Source organism: Arvicanthis niloticus, chromosome 28, assembly GCF_011762505.2.
Source record: "Arvicanthis niloticus isolate mArvNil1 chromosome 28, mArvNil1.pat.X, whole genome shotgun sequence".
Lineage (NCBI taxonomy): Eukaryota > Metazoa > Chordata > Mammalia > Rodentia > Muridae > Arvicanthis > Arvicanthis niloticus.
Window position 1 is genome coordinate 1,583,780 of NC_133436.1, and position 21,459 is coordinate 1,605,238.

The 21,459-nt window shown below is 37.3% G+C and overlaps 1 protein-coding gene across 3 annotated transcripts in view; it reads right to left on the reverse strand.

The window, feature by feature from the left end:
* The window catches only part of Chd1 (chromodomain helicase DNA binding protein 1), a 68,035-nt gene that overhangs the window by 30,601 nt on the left and 15,975 nt on the right, over positions 1-21,459 (reverse strand). For all 3 annotated transcript variants that reach the window (XM_076926541.1, XM_076926540.1, XM_076926542.1), the window contains exons 3-17: positions 17,575-17,776; positions 16,978-17,091; positions 15,072-15,136; positions 12,636-12,785; positions 12,233-12,501; positions 11,145-11,370; positions 10,569-10,669; positions 10,059-10,237; positions 8,843-8,970; positions 7,394-7,610; positions 6,298-6,387; positions 4,672-4,862; positions 3,595-3,783; positions 1,256-1,418; positions 338-490 (exon numbers count right to left, since the gene is read on the reverse strand). In XM_076926541.1, the coding sequence (XP_076782656.1) occupies positions 338-490; positions 1,256-1,418; positions 3,595-3,783; positions 4,672-4,862; positions 6,298-6,387; positions 7,394-7,610; positions 8,843-8,970; positions 10,059-10,237; positions 10,569-10,669; positions 11,145-11,370; positions 12,233-12,501; positions 12,636-12,785; positions 15,072-15,136; positions 16,978-17,091; positions 17,575-17,776 (2,437 nt within the window). The remainder of the gene's footprint in view (positions 1-337; positions 491-1,255; positions 1,419-3,594; positions 3,784-4,671; positions 4,863-6,297; positions 6,388-7,393; positions 7,611-8,842; positions 8,971-10,058; positions 10,238-10,568; positions 10,670-11,144; positions 11,371-12,232; positions 12,502-12,635; positions 12,786-15,071; positions 15,137-16,977; positions 17,092-17,574; positions 17,777-21,459) is intronic.

The window sequence follows — 21,459 nt, forward strand, 5'->3', positions numbered from 1 at the left end:
GAGGCTAACCACCACACAAGAGCATTACAGCCCACAACACCCGGCATGTGTCCAAAGACAGCATCTCTTTCCACGGACTTCATCCTAATTCTCAAAGTTTGTCCTTCAGACCCATCTTAGCATAGAAACACCACTTCAGTTCAGCTTTTAACCACATACAACATAAAAACAGAATTAAAAATACAATTTAGAGAAAAAATAAAACTCTTAAAGAGTAACAAATGATTCTCAAAATATGTTTAAGAGAAATATAATTTATATGCAAAATAATCCCAAAAGTAATTCAATAAAATAAGCCCAAGAATACAACAAAACGTAAAAACAAGGAAATGCTTACTTGAAAGGGAAACTGACGATACTTCAAATACTCTGCAAGTATATCTAACATCCGCACCATCTGAGAGAAGATGAGAACTCGGTTGCCTCTTTCTCTTAGACGGATCAACAGCTTGTCTAGAAGAATGAGTTTCCCGCTACTGCGGATTAAGTGCTGAGGAAACAACAGAGTGCAACTCTTACAATGTGACAATTGCAGCAGGCAGGACAAGAGATACACTTCATACCGCAGTTGCTTCAACTATTTCCAATTGAGAGTCTAAGTTTTTCATAATGCTGAAGAGAAATTTTTTGTGTCTTTCAGAAATGTCTATGACTTTTCCCATTTTACTCTACTACACAAACTGAACCTGCCCCAACCATGCGTAACTAGACTACGGTTTTTGCTGTATCATTCCACTTGCTAGCTCTTACACTATTTCTCCAAGACTTAGCCAAAACAAACATACATTAAAAAACAAAACAGCAACTAAACAAACAATTTTCTAAAGAGCAAACAAACATTATTCTTTTTTAATTCAGGGATCCTCACCCCTCAATGAACTACTGTGACTGAATTCCAAGTGTGTCTTCAGGTCTGAGTTGCCTCTCAACAGTAAGGGGTAGCGTCTATGAAGGCAAGCCCTCCTTTAGGCTGCCATCTACAGTCAGATTCAGCCAGATCACAATCTACAACACACTAATACATTTTTGTCTGATAAAACGCTACAACCCACTGGCTTGAAAGACTATGTTTACAAATTATAATTTTAAAAGCCTTCATAAATACAAATAATAACAAGACCATTATTTAAATGAAACATTAGCCAAAGAGACCTTCCGATGAATATATTAAATCACTGTACTATCTTTAAGCTAAAACTGAAATACATATTTTTAGAATTCTGCTTTACCAAAAGAAATAGTTAAAAATTCTTACTTGTAAGGCCTCCTGTTTATTATAGAATTCATTATTATCTGGTGGCTTAATGAGGTAGCAATGGTTACAGCATTTCTTCAGCTCCATCATAATGTTCAGAAAGCCTGAGGTACTGCCCTTGGAACCTTTGCTGAGGGCTTTGTAATTCCTAGTTAAAATCCATCTTCAAAAACAAAAGTCACAAAATTAGTATTTAGCAGATCACAAAGATAAATTCTGAAAGCTTAAAAACAACACTAAGACTACATCAAAATCTCACCATTCTGAAGCTCACAGTTACATACGGGATGGACTGAACCTCATATGTAAGACTCAAAAAGTACACATAGCTAGTCTGACCCATCAACTACATACAAAAGCTTTATGTAGTATAATAAATATATTAATCCTTTCCTTGAGTTTTGTGGAGCAGTGGTCCACAGTTGTCAATCCATTGAAATTTCATTCCATCACACAAGTAAATAGAACCACATCTTTTCCACGGAGTCTCATGAGAATACCCAGTTTTAGTTATACTGTCCTCTCTAAATTACAATTATATAATACCCATGCAACTTAAAAAATACTTCAAACCACATACAATTCTTCAAAACCTACTTTAATTACCTATTATTAACTTCCTTTCTTGTAAATTTACCTTATGAATAGAATTTAAAATCCCAAAATATCTAGGTATTCTTTTACTATCTTTTCTACAGGCATTTGTCTGACTTAACTAAGAAACAGGAGTCCATGTACAATACTTAATTCTGAAGGAGGTATTACAGTCTCAAAGTTTATTTTACTGTACTCAGAATGTCTCCTGTGTTTCTGAAGGAGATACTTTAAAACTTTTTACACAATTTATGACAATCTTTCAAGGCTAATTTGGGCATCAGTCAGGACTGTGTTCTCCACCCTATCCCAGCCCCTGCAAGAGGTATATACAACATTTAAAGCCACATTTTATTAACATAGTAACTGAAAAAAGCACTCAGAAGTTATAGGGGTTATATCTTCTTTTTCCTTTTAACTTCCAAATTCTTTTACATTTTAAATTTTCCACACACAACAAAAAATACTTAGTATTACTCTTTTCCATTATAAACATTCTCTCCATAAACTAAAACCCAAATCTAAACAAGCATTTGATCTACAGGAAATAAAAAAATATATTTTTTAAAAAATTCCAGAAAAATCTACAGTAAAAATTTTATTTAGAACTTTTTTCCTTATCAAAAAAATTTCAAGGGGGGCAGACATCTACAAATGAGGCACTTAATTATCACAGAGAGATCATATTCACTTCTGACATAAGCAAAATTTAAAGTTTGAGGCAACATAGCAAAAGCTTTACTGAATATTGACATCAAAAAATTTTAAGGTGGGTAACAGTATCTTTAAAAATTTGAATAACTATGGATACGAAAAAGTACCTCTGACATGTTTCAGAAGAAGGAATAGAAGAAACTAGAGTAATAATGAGCTCAAACTTAAGGCACGGGTGCTTGGGAGTTTTTTGAGGCAGGGCCATGCCCTACAGTTCAGGTTTGCCTGGAACTCACTAAAGACTCTGGATGGATTTGCAACCTCGAGCCCTCTGACCACCTCCAAGTGCTGAGGCTGTAGCATGCACCATAGCACCACAAAAGACCCATTTGAAAGTGCATGGTATTTATAAATATTTACTGTAAAATGTAACTTTCTAAGATTCCAAATATAGTCACAATGTACTTCCTTGTACATGTAAATATCAGAATAGATGTTATGACACATTTTTGTTTTTATCCTTTAAAAAGTTACTATATAAATTTGACAAGGAACTTACACAAAATATAACTTGTTCCTGTTCTTCAAAAAAGGGAGGGGGCAGCTAAAATTTTGTCTAAGGTTTCTTTTGCTCTGTCAATTAATTGCTGGATTTATCAGGCTTGTTGAAAGGTAAAAAGTACCAACAGGGGCACACATAACGGTGTCTTAAAGCATGACTTGGGAGCAGGAGGGATGGCTCGCTAGCTAAGACACCCCAGTTCAGTTCCCAGTACCCATACACAAGTTTACAAGCATCTGTAACTTGGGTTCCAGTGGATCCCATGCTCTACTCTGACCTATGTACCAGATACCAGGCATGTATGTGGTACACATACATACATGCAAGCAAAGACTCATACACATAAAAGTCTTTTAAGACAATGATTTAGTCTTGGACCCAGCACTGAAGACCCCTGCTAACTAGCCACAGAATAAACTATTTTAAACTGAGTGAGTTGCTACTGCTCTGAGAGCCTGTCTGGGAGTCTGCAGAGCCCCATAAGGACAAGGACATTGACTCTGTAGTCCATGTTCTCTATTCGGCTTACTTGTAATATTGTTTCTGTAAAGCACTCATTTCCATTCTTAAAATCTGCTCGACCTTGGCAGGAAGAGACTTTTCCACATCTTTCTTAACTCTGCGTAACAGAAATGGCTCAAGCTCTTTGTGGAGGCTTGCATAACCATATTCTCTGCCTTTACCATGTTCTTCTTCAAAATCTTCCCATGAAGAAAACCTTTAAAAAATTAAGGAACAGTTACTGAAAATAAGCAAAATTGTATATAAGAGCTAAAATTAGTCTCCTCTAAGTCTCCCACCCAAAAAGTTCCTCCTACACACACACACACACACACACACACACACACACACACACATAAACACAAACATTTATGTGTTGAGTATATATGTTATCTATATGCATATATGAGTGGGTGTATATGCTCCAACCTGAGCTACAGAGTATATTCAAGGCCAGCCTGGGCAACTTAGGGAGACCCTACATCAAAAAAAAAAAAAGTAAAAATGAGGGCAGGAGATGTAGCTCATAGGAGACTGCTCCCTGCAACGTGTGCTATGCTAGGCTCACCTTGCAGAACTGCACCAAAAAGATTAAATATGAATAAGTTAGAATAATTGTTCCTGAATTAAATTCTTCAAGGACACAATTGTCACTAAAATATTTCTCAAAAATACCACCATATCTATTTCTCAAAAATACCAGTATATCTTGAATAAAGTTCAAGATATACTGAAAAAAGAATGTGTATGTGACCTATGACAAATTATTTAACTTTCTGGTTTAGTTTTCATTTACACAATCATATTACTAGCATTCTCTGGGTGTTGCAACTGCTACTGCATGTACATGGTGTACATACATACATGGAGACAAACCACTCACACATACAAAGTTTTAATGTATACTCTCAAGATTTTATATTAGAATTAAAAAATCTAAACTTAGAAATCCAAAGTTAATTCCATCCCACTTTTTTTTTCATTTTTTAATGATCTGTGTCCCAATGTCATTTAAATCATGAACCCGATTCCCTAAATGTTTTTTCCCAGCTGAATCTAAGCATTTAAACTATGATGGCCCTGTCTACCGCAGGTGCTGCCTTACTTCTCTGGCATAATGAAATGCAGCAGTGACCAGAGCTCTTTCAGGGAGTTCTGTAGAGGCGTTCCAGTGATGAGGAGACGGTGATTAGATTTAAAATCAATTAACGTTTTATATAGAAGGGAATCATCATTTTTTAATCGATGTGCTTCATCAACACCTATAAATGCCCAATTCAGACCACCAAGGAATGCCTTAAAATGAATAAAAAAACAGTTAATATATTCAGAGAAATAAGAATTTAAATTTAACTTTTTCATTTGATTTGAACTTACAGTTACTAAAAATGAAAACCGGAAAATTAAAACCAGAAACTATCATTTTAATCTCAGCAGAGAAAGAGGTAGGTGAATCTCTGAGTTCAAGACCACCCTGGTCTGGAGAGTTCCAAAACTACCAGGGTAACCCAGAGAAAACACTGTCTTGAAGAACCAAAACAAACAAGTATTTCATGACTGAACTGGAACCCTCAAATCAAGAAACTTGCAAAGTAAAATTTCTTCAATTATTAATTGATTTCACTATTAGAAAATAGAGAATATCAGTCTACGTTAGCTTATACAATGAGCAAAAAAATAAGGAAGCTGGTACCATCTACTCAAAATTTTACACAAGATTTTCAGTCTAAATCCAACAAAGGTCTATGAATGTCAACCTCAAACAGTATCATGCATCAAGTACATATGACTTCTACAAAATGTACGTTTATAATACATAAATTTAGGTCTCTTGAGACCTGAAATAAAGACAGGCCTGATTCTGCTATTAATAGCTGTGTGACATTAGACAAGTTCATGAACTGCTTAAAAGAACTGGCTTTTCAATAAAGTAAGAATAGCAAAGCACAGATAAGAATTAAGTGAGAACCATTATAGAGCATTTGATGTAAGTGTCACTAACACTGTTAGGCACTGTACTGGTCAACATGATAGTTATCTAAGGGAAGAGACCTCAGTTGACTGGCCTACTGGCGTGTCTTGATTGCTACTGACTACAGAAGGGCCTAGGCCACCCTAGCCAGCGCCAACCCTAGGCGGGTGATCCTGCACTGTGTATGACTGCTGAGCAGGAACTTGAGAGCAGGCAAGCAGGTCCCGTCCCCCCCCCCCGCTCCCCCCCCCGCTCCCCCCCCCCCGCCTGCTTTCTACCCAGGGTCTTTGCCCTGACTTCCTTCATGATAAGCATGATGAATTCAAATGAATTCTTCCCACCCCTAAGTTGCTTTGGTCAGTGTTTTATCACAGTAAATATTAACAGAAATAAAACTGAGATAGGTCTCTTCCTCTATTTTTCAAATGTTAGACATAATAGACACTAACAACCAACCTCCATTTAAGTAAAAATTGGCAAACTTTTTCTAAAAATGGAGATGAAAGTAGACTTTGCAGACCCATGTCACATCGTTTCAATGTGACCCTGGAAGGAACTCCTTTAAAATCTTTCTAAAATACAAAAGTCACTCTTAGCTCAAGGGCCATTTAAAAAATAAAAAGTAGAAAACAAAACAACTGAAAGAGACCCAAGGCTACAGTCTGTAGATCTCTTCTATGACAGGAACACCGGCTCATTCCGGACACAACACACAACACAGGAAAGCTGGGGACAGAAAACACTAACACAAATACATACCTTATCCTTCAACAAAATCTCATACGTTGTCAAAAGTATATTAAATTTTAACCGTTTGGTCTGGGGATGCATCCATTCATGAGTTCTTATCTGATATAAAATTTTACAGACAAATTTAAGAGAAGCATCAAGCAAATTATATAGTTCTACTTAAATACCTAAAATGAATTAAAGCCATTTAAGATGCACACAAAAAAAGATGTATAAAAGTTAATAACTCTTTATAGAATTGAACATGGCATGTGGAACTGAAATTTTTTATTAAAAAAATAGAACAAACCTAATTTTATTACATTCACTAAGAAAGGTTTGTTGTAAAACAATTAATTCACTTAGTAAAATTTATGGATGAAATATGGCATCTAAGCTTCATCTCACCTAACTGCAAGGAGATAATATATACAAATACACACACACGAAACAAGATTAACAACCAGTTAAAATTATAAAACTTAGGAAGGGAATATATTAATGTTCACTGCATGCTGAAAACTATTCTCATGAATATTTGAACTTTCCCACAAAAGAAAAAATATAATTCATATATATCATAATATGTGCATGTATGCATGTGCTTGTATAGGTGTGGGTGGCACATGTCTATAATGCTAACACATGAAAAGCTGAAACAAGAGGTTTGAGTTCAAAGCTACCCTGGACCTCAAAAAAAGGTGTAGAAAAGTGTGTATGTGTGCATGTTGATATGTACTTACAACACATATATATGCATATTCAACTATACCTGAACCAAGCATGACTTTTAAATTTATTACATTTATTTATTGTTTGCGTATACCTGTATACATATAGAGGTCAGAGGATAATTTAAGGAATCAAACACAGGTTGCTGGGCTAGGTGACAAGCCCCTTACCCACTGAGGCATCACTTGTACCAGCCCCATAGCTTGATTTTTATTATGACCAATAAGCATGTGCTAGGTACTTCTTTGTAGCAAGTTACATGATAGAATTAAGAATATGGAGACCAAAAAAAAAACAAACAAACAAAAACAAAAAACAAAAAACAAAAAAAACACACACTTATCCTCAAAGATAAATCTGTCTAGCCTACTAAGTTAATGAGAAAACAACTTACCATGTTTCTGCTGTTAATGTCACCTAAATAAACCACAGCATTCATCTGAGACGCCCACGTCTGAATCTCCCTTTGCCAGGAAGTCAGAGTGGAGAGCGGGACGACTAGTAGGAAAGGCCCGTACAACTGATGTTCATGAAACAAATAGTTCAAAAATGAGATCGTCTGTATCGTTTTCCCAAGGCCCATTTCATCAGCAAGTATGCAACTATTTCCTCTACAAAGTTAAAAACAAAATCCATGTATGCCGTAAAGGTGTAAATTCATGAAGAATTGTTTTCATATGTCTCCTGTTTATATGAAGTTATATAAAATGATATAAGAGGTATTTTATGCAATACACTGTTTCTATCAGCAACATACAATAAATACAAAATCTCACCAAAAGACATAATCACTAACATTATAGGAAAAGCAAGATCAATAGCAAGTAACATTTAAGGCCAGATTTTGCTTTAACATTTAATATTACTATTCTTAGTAATTCTTAGTCAATTAAAAACCAGTACTGCAGTTTATCTACCAGCAGTTAAGTAGACTGTAGATATAGTAGTCAGTAAATGTACCTAGGAAAAACAAAGGTGGAAATGAAGAGCTAAACTAGCATCTAAGGAGTTGAGGACATCAGAACAGGAACGAGGGGAGGCAGGGAAGGGGCAGAGGACTAAGTAGCTACTAGAAAAAACTAGGGAACAGGGAAATATTTCACAAAGTATGGATGACAACATATACAATTTTTCCATTTGAATAAAAACATTTAGAAATGGCAATCATCAAGTAAGTTAAACTTTATTAACAGAGATCATCCCTAAATTATGTCTTTATAAAATCTGCTCTCATCCCTTCAGCTTCTCTGCTGTTATTACTAATCCCACCCATGGCCTCCTTCACTGCACACAGGGAAACAGTGTGGCAGCAGAAGGAACTGGCTGCCCATCCATGCCTTTACCATCTGTAGTTGTCTGCACACTGTGACACAGGCATGGTGGGGAAAGAGGGAGGGAGGGGAGAGAAGGGGAGAGAGAGAGAGAGAGAGAGAGAGAGAGAGAGAGAGAGAGAGAGAGAGAGAGAGACTGAGACTGAGACTGAACTGATTCACTGTCAAGAAACCATTAAGATTCTGGTTGTAAAACTTAAAGATGTGAAACCATCCAAAACATTCTCAAAAATACTTCCCACTGACAATTACAATTTTCATTCTGCTCCCTGGCTCCACTTAAAAGACTTAAGTCAAATTTGACTGACATGTTTGGGTGAATGCATTAAAATGAAGGGAAATATTTCTGATGCCTGCTGCAGACCCTAAATCAGACCTGTGGTGCTGCCTGCAAGCAAACCTCAAGTAAATCTCTGACACCTCTAGGTGGTTATGGCAGGAGACTGGTAGCCTGCAAAGAAGGGGGAAGTCTCATTGTTCCAGGGTGAGTAGGTAATTCAGAAAACACTTACTTGCACCAAGAGTGAGCAAGCCAGTTTAAACCATTCAGCTGATAGTCTCTCAATTCTAAACCCTCATGTCCTCCAATATAGGATGGTTGTTTCTTCAGAGCTACAAATCTTGGTCTTTGTTTCAATACCTTTGGTCAGAATAAATATTAATGTGCAGAATATATGAAATCATGCAAAAAGATGAATGTCCTTGAGACTATCTTTCACCATAAACATTAACATTTATTTTAATTATTAGTTTCAGAAGTTCTATAGTTCAAAATGTATAAGAAACCAAGTACTATAATATGGACCCATAATCTGCCCACTCAACGGATGAAACAAAAAAACTTATTCCTAAAAACACGAAGCATTAGGATCCTAAGCTCAAGGCTAGCATGGGCAAGGTAACAGAATCCCAGCTCAAAACCACAACAGTAAGAGTTTCATCAAAATTATTAACTACTAATTAATTCTACCCTCCCCTATCTGATACAAAGATCACCCCTTAGCTCTTGCTAGCAATTACAATAGTCCACATCTTCCACAGATGCCAGCACTCAAACAAAACAAAAATGTATGTATGTATCTGATGATTCATTTGTTTATGGCTATTTTCTATGACGCTAGCAAGAATATAGAGTAAAATGTTTTATTTTTTGTGTGGAAAAAAATTAAATATAAATAAAATTAAAGTTTTATCTTTTTTTGTGTGGAAAAAAATTACTGAGGAAACTCAGTTCCCAACAATATACATAGGTCAAGTACTTCACAAAGAAGGAATGTCAAATTCATTTATAACCATTGCTCCAACCATGAACTATAAATAACTTATAAGACTTTTATTCCATATGATTTTCAAAATATCACTATGAATTTAATTCACTCCTATAATAAAATAATATCTAGAGTTTAAAACTATCACTAATATTTTTAAGTAAACTATGTAAGTTTTCAAAGTTGAGGGAAGATAGCCCTAGACAGTTTCTCATGCCCTGGTTTCTGCTCTCGCTTTCAGCAACAATTTCTGCTACTTCTAAACCAAGCAAATACTTTCAACTTCCAAGGAAACTTTCTCTATGCAGTCTCCAAACAGTCAGTACCACCAATTCATCATGTTTAACACAGTTCCTCTAAAAGGCATACCCAACTAAGAACTCTTTTAGCCTATATGACATCAAGATTCAACCTGAAACAAAACACACTATTCGCAATAATTAAAAACATCGGTACTCACTTTGCAATCTTTAAAAGGTGTTGTTTTTGACTGATTCCTGCTAAAATATTCATCGATGCATGTCTGAAACTTTTTGGAAATGAGAGCTCCGTCCTCCCAGCTGCACTCTGAGTATGGAAGCCCCTGCCATTTGCAATAATAATCAGGAAGACCAGCTGCTGATTTTTGATTGGAATGAGCTGTGAGACGAATCGGGTACTCATTTTATTTATATTTAATTACATCACAGGCATACTCAGTAAAGGCTACACACGTGAAAATTAGTCATCTACTTTACAATTTTATTTTAGTAAAAGCAAGCTACTGTGTTTTGTGAATAAAGGTAAATTTATGTTTGCTTAAATGATTTCAAGTACAGATGAAATATCCGATTGCAGGCTTGCGAGTACAAACTCATAACCCCGCTACTCAGGAACCTGAGCTTGGGTCCTGAGCTTGAGAGCATAATGGGCAACACAATGAGATCCCATCTCAAAATCACACCCACAGACAACACTTCATCACACTAACCAATTATGCGCTCCACTATCTGATACTGTTTGTGCAGGTCATCTGTAAGTTCTTGCTGGCAATTATAATATTCCACATCTTCTGGAGAAGCATTTTTCAGCCTGAAAATTTTTAAAGCAATGACAGACTTCAGATTTTCCTCTAAATAACTTTATCTTACTGATAATTATCTGTTAGACAAGCTCCCATTGTGCCCTTTAATGGTGTAAACCAAGTCTGAGCAATGTAGAAATAGCATTAATAGGTTTTCTTTCTGGTTTTTTTGTTTCTTTTGTTGGTTTTTTTGGTTTGGTTTGGTTTGGATTTTTTGTGGTAAAGCTAGACACTGAACCTTGCATGTTCTCGCCAAGAGTTCTAACATTCTCACAACATCATTAGTTTTTAATTTTAAAAATTTTCATGAGTATGACAGTCTGTGTGATTCCTATCAAAGACAAGCTCAGACTAGACCATTCCTAAGACTTTCGCCCTGAGATGAAATATGATAGAGACTAGAAATATTTTATGCTATCATTTTATTCTTAGTTATGTAACTCTAATATTGAACTATAAAAAAGATTTTAAAGGAATCTTTACCATCGTTTTGTCTCCTGATCTTTTTTCTTATAATTATCCAATTTTTTCATCCCTCTAACGTTCTGCTGCTTGAGGGTTTCTTCCGTCTCCCATGTGTTATGGATGTGAGACCATCCTTTCCATTTAATTAAATACTGTATGTCTCCTGGCTCTTTGTTTTTTTCAAATCCTGCATTTGGGTCACCATCTGCTTCAATAGCATAAATGGTTGTAGTAGCACCAGTAGCTAGAGAGAGGCAAAAGACAAACTCCATGTTGACTCTGTTACAGGGTTATTTTCTTCCCAATTCAAAGTTTCACATGTGTACAAACCACTCACTAGATAACCAAACTATTAAAATACAAAAAAGATGGTAAAGTATGTCATGAATAAAAGATAACTAAGAATTTTAGAACTAAAAATTACGTATTTCAATCTGTCTCAAGTTTTAAAAACCGGGGAAGCAGGCAATGAGATGGCTCCGCAGGCAGCAGCCTGACAACCTGAGTTCTATCCCCACAACTTACATGATAAAGAGACCAAACACACACCAACTTGTCCTCTAGACAGCAGCCGGGTGCCACAGCACATGCATACACATGCACATGCACACACTGAAGAAATGTAAAACTTTCTAATTAATAAGCCATTTTTTTCAAAAAAGAAAAAAGCAGTGGGATACTCAACAGCACACCATTAATGTACAGTAACTAGGAACTTGAAAACTGCAGTTTTAATTAATTTACTTTCCAGGTACATTAAGCAATAAGGGCCTTCATGTTTAAGACATAGGGGGAAATAGAAAAAAAAACAAAAACTCTTTAAGTTGAAAGTTTTAAAAAAGAAACGATTTAAAATATAAGAAAAACACTATCTTCCTTATTGAAGCACCCCCCCCCCCCCCATGTACAACACAAGGACTGTTACCAGGACATTTCAGAGACCTGTGGGCTACACAATGCACACAGTAAATAAGCAAAGGAGACAAGAATTCACTTCTTTCTTTCATAACTGGACCGTATCTAAGAACCGCTGCCATTTATGCTGTGACTATCTGAAGGAGAACATAACTGAATGACACAACTGTCTGCAGCCGTTGCAGCCGTACCTCCTTTCCGACCGACTCTGCAATCCATGAACCTTTCTATTGTCTCAAACTCCTCGTCCTCCGTCTGAGGGACGTCCTCTCCACAGACCTCCAGCAGGTCATCGGAGTCCGTCTTCATCTCCTCATCCTCCTTGTAGCTCACGTTGACAGTGGCTTGTCGACGAGAGCTTCGTTTATCATTATCATAGTCTTCGTCATCTTCATCTTCAGACGAATCAATCTGTCTCTTTTTTTGTCCAAGAATTTTTTTTCCATTTTTTGACTTAGATCTGGGAAAGGGAAGGAGAAAAAAGTGTTTTATAGATACTAGGATTAAAAAAAATTTAAGGAACTATACAAAAAAATTCTCTAAATGGCCATTTTTAGTATCAAACCATATCAAACCACAAAATACTACACTCACCTATTCTGAGGTTTCCTGCTTTTGACTTTGTTTTTTGGCTCATAATCAGATTCTGTGCCATCGCAGCTACTTTTCTCTCTCTCTTCTTCAGATTCTGAATCTGAACCAGACTGAGATGGAGATCCGGACCCAGACATCTGCCAGTCTTCACTGTATATAAACATTTTTTATTTAGATATCATGAAATTTATATTGCTGATAAAACCTAATTATGGTCAAAACTAAATTATATTCCACTGAATACAAGAAAACTATTGCTTTGAGTCATACCACAAGAAGTATTTTGCAAAGATTTCTCATATAACCCCAGAGTTTTACTGGTTACTTCACCCTCAAATGAAAAATAATATGTGAACAAATGGTTATAGGCTTATATATGTACTATTCCTTAAAAACAAAAGAAATTCTAACTCCTCATTTTACTTTTTCAGAGTCTGCAGTATCTAAGAAGCACGTCCTTTTGTACAGATGTGGTGGGGCTCAGCATGGTGGAGGTGACCAGGTCATGCTGTGCTGCTTTCATCAAGGGCACCCAGCTCGGTGATGCTCCCACTTGCGGTGCTCCCACTTGCTGGGTCTTGTTTTGGCTTCACATGGGGAAAGCAGGATTGTTGAGCAGTTGAAAGGGAAGAATCCAGCCAAGTATGTAAAGAACAAGGGAACACCTACACACCTGGGTGAGTTTCCTGCCTCTGAAAGACCCTTCCCTAGGAGAGAAATCTGTACTGGAGTATCTTGAAAACACAACAAACTACTATGGGCTCAGAAGAAGGGGGAAGATATCCTTTTGTGTATGGGATATATATGCCACCTATATTCCTGGTGCCAACAGCAGCCAGAAGGAGTGTCAGATGCCCTGGGTCTGGATTTACAAATAGTTGTTAGCCACCATGTGGATGGGCACTGGGAACCAAACCACTGTTCTCTGGAAGAGCAGCCAGTGCTCTTAATCACTGAGCCTTGTTCTACCCTCTATAGTAATTTTTAAGTCATAATATATATTCTCTAGGGGAAAACAAAGCTTAATATACACCATATCAATTGTGACTATGATGAAGTTAACAAACACACATAAAATCAATTATGATTTTTATCAGATGATAAAACATAGTAGCAGCCAATTATTTTATCCTGTGGTCTTCTTAGAGCAGACACAAAGTGGCGTGATGTAGGACACATGAAAAATTCTTCCAAATAAATTTTTCAATGTAATTTTTAATTTTTATACCAAATCAAGTCTATGTATCAGTACAAAGTACTTGTCTTTTATTATTTTCTTATGACCATGCTAACTGAGAATTTAGCAGCTCAATAAAAGATATAATAGCTGAGAAGACACCACAGTTGAAAATACAATATAGTTTTACTGAAAACTAGAACACAGGGTAGCTCAATTATCAGTGCTTTTCTGGAATGTGTGTAGCCAGCATCACACACACAAAAGCACACAAAGCTATAAGACAGATCTGAAGAAATTAGACACAATGCAGCAGAGCAAGACAAAGACAAAATATGACATAGTATGATTTACAGAGTAAAACTAGATTATCTGAAATACACCAAGTAACAGGTGTGCCCTATAAAAGACAGGGGAAAGAGAAACAGAAGATAAACAAAGATACAAAAACAGAATTTTCAGAAATTCTGAAAAACATGAATGTTATAAACATACAAAACCTATCAGAAAAATAGTAAATCCAAACACACACAGAACAAAGTAAACAAACAGAATACCCAAGACAAATAGAAAAAGATTGGTCAAAACATCAGAATGAAAAGGCAAACCAGTAGATCTAAGTGTTCTGCCTGCTTTCTCGGTCAAATGCTATGGCAGTTATATTGAGTTTGAGTTTCTAAGTGAAGTCTGCAGAAGTAAACCTCATGTGTGAATGAACTGTTTGGGGAATTAGCACAACAACCAAGTCATTCAATTATCCTGTGATCTTATATGCTTTTCTCCCAAGTCATAAAAACTTAGAGAGCAATGTGTGTTTGGAGAGCAGTTCTTTGATATCAAAGTCAATCTTCAATCTACAAACACATAGGAGATATGTCACGACATATAAAAGAACAAGCGTAAAAAAGGCAGTCAGCTGCTTACAGAAAGACAAATGGTATGGCAGTGGTTCAAATTAACTTCAAAAGCACCATGAACTAAGAATTTTAAAAACTACTTTTGGAAAGGAAATGTACAAAAGAAGAAATACAAAACCATAGTATTTCCTTATCCTTCAAAGTTAGTTGAATGAGCTGGGCATGGTGGTGCACACCTTTAATCCCAGCACTCAGGAGGCAGAAGCAGGCAGATCTGAGTTTGAAGCCAGCCTGGTCTACAGACTGAGTTATAGGATAGCCAGGGCTACATAGAGAAACCCTGTCTCAAAAACAAGTGAACAAACAAAACAACACATAAGTCAGCTGAATGAGATCACATACTCATTATGCTTTCTCCTCTTGACGTCGCTGGATGAGTCGTCTGAGTCTTCACTGCTAGAGGAATCCTATAGAGAACAACAGTTACTGCCAGGGTCAATAACTCACAATTCAAGTCTAACTGAGTTAGCAAAGTTTCATTTGCTATTCTGGTTAGCATTCATTTTGCTAACTATAACATAGAGAGAGAGAGAGAGAGAGAGAGAGAGAGAGAGAGAGAGAGAGAGAGAGAGAGAGAGAGAGACAGAGAAAAGACAGACAGACAGACACACGCGCGCACACACACACACACACACACACACACACACACACACAAAATATAGAGTTTGAATGAGATCTTCCCCCATAAATTCTGGGCATTTGAATACTGAGTTCCAAGGGTGGCACTGTTTGGGTGGGTGTAGGAAGCCTGTCCTTGCTGGAGGAAGTGTATCACCTGAGCCAGCTTTGACATTTGAAAACTGGGTTATTCCCAGTTTGCCTCTCTGCTTCCAGTTCATGGTTTAAGTTGTGAGTTCTCAGCTCCAGGAGCCATGCTAGCCTGCTGCCCACTTCCCCACTGTGACAGTGATGTACTCTGTATCCCTCAGGAGTGTTAAGCCCCAAATAAACCCTTCCTTCTGTAAACTGCTTTGGTTTTGGTGTTTTTAATCACAGTAACCAAAACCTAACTAAGACACATAAAAAAGACTATTACCCAAAAAGGTGCTATGCATGCCAGTTATCTCTTAAATAGTAAAATTTTTTATAAATGTGTTTACACTAGAATACACAAATATATACAAATATGTGTACTGAGAGAATAGACTGCCTCACTATAGGATACATAGTACTATATTATATGTGCACTAAAAATCAATAAATTCCAATATCACACACCAACTGGGAATAAGTCAGACCAAGACAGCATGTGAATGAGTACAGTAAGTGCCTGGTTACTTCTTTGCCACCTTAACACAAGCTAGAGTCATCTGGAAGAAGAGACCTCAATTAAGAAAACTACTCCATCGGATGGCCTATAGCTAATATGTGGGCATCATCTTGAGTGATGACTGGTGTTGGTGTGGGAGGGCCCAGCCCACTCATGTGGTATCACCATGGGCAGGTCCTGGAAGGTGTAAGAAAGGCAGGCAAACTGTGAGCCTGAAGAACAGCACCCCTCCATGGCCTCTTCTATGTCCCTGCCTCCAGGTTTCCGCACTGACTCCCTTTCACAGACTGCATATGATGAATAGGCCCTTTGCTTCCCAGGCTGCCCCTGGTCAGTGTTTATCACAGCAATAGAAAGCAAACTAATAAAATACACAAATATCCAAAATGACAAATCTGGGCTCCTATTTTGAATAGAACTAATAATACTTCTTTAACCACTAAATCGTGTGTACATCATATACATACACATATGGGTATGAAATATTAGGAGTGGGGCATTGAATAACGGCCTCCGAGGTACAATCCTTCTGCCTCTATCTTACAAGTCCTAAGATTACAGATAGTCATTCCCATGCCAATTCATCATATTTAATATTTCTTGCACATTCACCTTTGGCTTCTCCAGCTCTTGTCCTGAAACAGTATTTTACTAGGTACCACATGTTGGTCCCAGGCACATGTGGCCACTAATTTTACCTTGCTTCAGCCTCTCGAGAGCTGGGACAGCAGGCAGGTATTACATACATTGATACCTTATTTCCTGTTTTGCCATGATAAGGAAACAAATCACATAAAGGTCCCACTAACTGTTTTTGACTAACCTCTAAAAGTAGAAACACTGGTACTAAAAAAGATGTATGTCAAGATTAATACACATTTCTAAATACAAGCACTGTTATTCATTCAAAGCAATGGTATTTAGTGAGTAAGTAAGCAAGCATGTGTCTATTTATGGAGCAGCTCACAGTGAACTTACCTCTTCGGATCCACTATTAGATGAAGCTGGGCGCTGCTGCTGGGTCTGCTGTGGCTGCTTCCTAAGCATGGCAGACCTCTGAACAGCCAGAATACTGGGGTTGGATTTCCAAAACTGTACCAAAAACAAAGCAGGGAGAGATGAAATGTTTTAACATTTACACCCCTATGAATACAGTCCCCCTGCAGTACAGTGAACTACAGGGCAAGGCTTCAAGTGACTATGAGAACCTTCAGGAAACAGTTCTGTCAATCCCTCCTGCTGTTAGCAAGAAAGCACCTCCTTGTAGACCTTAAGGGAAGATCATGCAAACCTAACCAGAAGACCGCAAGCAGCCTTTACTTTATCTAAGAAATTTAATTTCCATCATTTGGTGTTTGTGGTGCTAGGGACAAATCCAGAATTTCATGCATGTTAGACAAGTGCTGTATTGCTGAGCTATACTCCCAGACCATGACGCTGTCCAGTCAGGTACAAGATTCAACTTCTGTCTTAAAGAGGCAGAAAAGGCTTTATTTGTGTATTTAAGTATTTTATAATCATCTGCTTCTGTCTTAAGCCAGTTCAATTGCATAAGCCTATTTTGCACTAAATTACCTCAGCTCCATCAACTTTTGGTGGTTTTGCTTGAACTTTGTTCTCTCGGGATGTGTCTGATTCAGACTCTGATTGACTTCCTGAGTCAGAACCAGAATCAGAGTCGCTGCTCCCAGACTGGCTACTGCTTCCGTCACTGCTGCTGCCAGAACTTGAGCCAGATCCAGAGCCTGATGCTGACCCAGAATCATCTTCTGACTGACTACAATTGAAAATAAAAAACTTAAAGCAAAACTCAACAGAAATTTAACTCTTCAGCAGAAAGCTAAACATACAGATTAATATTTCAATTATCTGTGTCCAAATACAAAGGGCAATGTACATTGACAGTAATGGACATGTGTGATGGTTTGTTTATGCTTGGCCTGGAGAGTGGCACTATTATGAGGTGTGGCCTTGCTGGAGTAGGTGTGTCACTGTGGGTGTGGGCTATAAGACCCTCACCCTAGTTGCCTGGAAGTCAGTCTTCCACTAGCAACCTTCAGATGAAGATGTTCAACTCTCAGCTCTGCTTGCACCATGCCTGCCTGGATGCTGCCATGTTCCCACCTTGATGATAATAGACTAAACCTCTGAACCTGTAAGCCAGCCCCAATTAAATGCTGTCCTTATAAGACTTGCCTTGGTCATGGTGTCTGTTCACAGCAGTAAAACCCTAAGACAGACATACATATTTGTTTTTTTTTTTTGTTTTGGTTTTTGAGACACAAGGTTTTTCTGTGTAGTCTTGGCTATTCTGAAACTAACTCTGTAGACCAGGCTGGCCTGGAACTCACAGAGATCCACCTGCCTCTGCCTCCTGGGGTACTGGGATTAAAGGCGTGCAATCACACGCCTTTATTTATTTGTAGGACTGTAATCTCCCTCAAAGACAATGTGCAAAGCCTACCACCTATAGGATCCTGGGCTAGAAACAGGGAAGACAAATGGATGAAGTTGTAACACAAAAGCCCTAGTAGAGGCTAGCTCCAACAGTTTAAATTTAGGAACTATATGAAGAAATTAATAAACATGTTGGCAATTCTTACAACAGTGGGTAGAAAATAAGCCCATTTCTTGCAGTTAATATTTATTTTCAAGATTATTTCTGGCAATGTGCAGCTATGGAAGTCTGCAATCCCAGCACTTGAGAGACAGAAGCAGAAGGTATTATCTTCTGCCTTCTGTAATTTTCCAAACTACCACTAGATGGCAAATTTTGCTGACAGACTACTTTAAAACGCTACTCTTGGGGGGGTGGGGGAGGGAAGACACCTAAGAGAGTTGTAAAACAGAGTAATAAAGTTTCCAAGAAGAACTTTTTTTCTACAAATTAAATGTTTAAATTGACAAATATATACGTATTTTGAAAATGTGGTGTAATTCTGTTTCATAGATATACAAAGTAAACCGTTTCCTCTAGTGAGATTTATGGTTGCAACATTGTTTCTTTCTCTTCATTCCCAAACCCTTCCCACCATTATCTCCTCCCCCAAAAACATACAGCTCTGGGCCTCTCAGATATCATTAAGTGTCTTTTAATAAAAGAAGGAAATGTCCTATTTTACTTGAACTACTTGTACAAACTGTAGCAATGCTATTGGAGATTTTTTTTCTGACAATTCTATTTCTTTATTAACTCATCAGGTAAGAAAAATCATTAATTCAATAAACTTTACAGAGAACCATTCATAGATCAGGCCTGTGGAGACTGAAACAACAAAGTCTTTACCATCAAAAGAACTACCTTGAGGTAGCTCCATAAGCTGATAAGCAGCTTCCTGTGCTATGTTTATAACAGCTGATCTAGACATGACCAGGTTTGGTGAAGCAATCAAGACCACTTAGTACAAAGTATTGTTAAATTTATCCTTCACATTAACGCATTAAAAAACAAACAAACAAACAAAAAAACCCTTCAGGAGACAGAAAGTCTTAGATTGTTACTTTGCAGGAGTTCTTGTTTTCAGGAAAGCACCTAGTATAAAATGTGCTTGCCAAACATACACAAGCCCTGAGTTTAATCCCAGTTATGAAGCTTGGTAAAGCACGCCTACAAACACTAAGGAGGTGAAGGATCAGAAGTTCAGTGGCATCCTTGGTTACAATTTGAGTCTCTAAAATGAAAAACATTAATGGTTGATGGAATTAAGGGCAGACTCTCTCATAGATTCCTATTCCTGCTACAGAAATGAGCATGTCCATTATGTGGAACTGTGGAACTTTGGTATTTACATCCAATGTAGTTTATTGGGTTGTTCTTCATGGAATAAAGAATATGTCAAGATGGAGAAGAAGGGAATGTTTTAGCAGAAGTGAATTCTGGTGTCCAACAACACAGCAGGGTGACTACAGACCATGGAAATAACCTTTTCTTCCTTTTAAAGCCATGGGGGAAAAATGTTTTCAATGATTCAATATAAGCGATAAATATTTCATAGTATAAATGGTTACCCTAACGTGAACATTATACAAATGAAATTATTTCAGCCGACCTGCTTTCTGATAAGACATACCATATCCCACTTTGTATACCTCTTGCCTCAAGCTATAACTGTTACTTCATCAAAACCTAAGTAGAATAAAAGTCTGAGGTAAGCCTGTGACTATGTATGTGTCATTTTGTGTGTTCAGCAAAATGAACTACAATGCATCTCTTGTTAGAGAAAATACATTAATTTATGCTAGTATTTCTAATTTACAATTATGGGGTTTTTAACTCCTTCAGTTTTATGTTTACATCATTTTGGTTGAGTTTCTTGGTTCCAAATGACACTAATAATCTGCTTGTTTTATCTTAGGGGCCAATATATATGCATGGACATATATACATCCAATTAATCAATTTCAGATTAATAACATTATTACTGATGGTAACTGAAATAATTCCTTTGCTCTCTGGTTTCAAAACTGCCCATTCCCGTAGCTGCACTACTGCCCTAAAGCCTACTAATTCTGTGTAACAAGAAGTTGTCTGGCCAATAACTTGACAGAATCATTTCTTTAAAAAATAGACTACTTTTTGTTTTAACATCATATTATTATTAACGTAGGTTCAATAGTTTTGAGTTTTAAAAGATGCACCATTTGATCAGTTAAAATTAAAATGTAATTTTAAAATTTAATAATTGCCTTGCACCTAGATCATGATCCTAAATACTGTACACTTAAATGACAACTCTCCTAAGAGATTGAAGACTCCAGTGCTGTGCCACAGAAAGTAAAAACTAAGCCTAACAATCCTGATTGGGGGTGGGGGGGACCTTAAAAAACAAATTTTAAGAAGGGGAAGAGCACAGAAAAATAAAAGGACATAAGAGCCAGTGTAAAGAAACTTTTGCTGATCTAATTTTTAATAGATCAAAATAACAGCACTGAAAGATTACTGGCCAGCAAATGAAACAGGAGCTCAAGTTCCTGATAACAGACTCAGGCACAGTGGGAGGGGTCGGACACTGAGTGGTACTTTTAGAAAAGTCGTATTACAGTCACACAGAAAATACTAGTACAGACTAGAACCATCAGTAGGTACTAAGTATAAAAGAATTTGATGAGTAAAATATGTACATAATTTTAGACTTTGGGGGGGGGAAAGGGGGCTAGTGGTTGTCTATCTGTCTGTCTGTTTGTACAAGAGTTTCTGGCTGTCCTGAAACTCAATTTGTAGACTAGGCTTGTTGGAACTCTCAAGAGATCCACCTGCTTCTGCCTCCTGAGTGCTGGGATTAAAGGCATCCACCACCACACCCAGCAGCTTTAGACTCTTTTTAAGAATCACTTTGTAGCCCTGGCTGGCCTAGAACCAGCTTATGTAAACCAGGCTAGCCATGACAAAAGAGATTCACCTGTCTCTGTCTCTGTTTCCCAAATGCTGGGAATAAGGTATGTACCACCGTATCTGGCAAT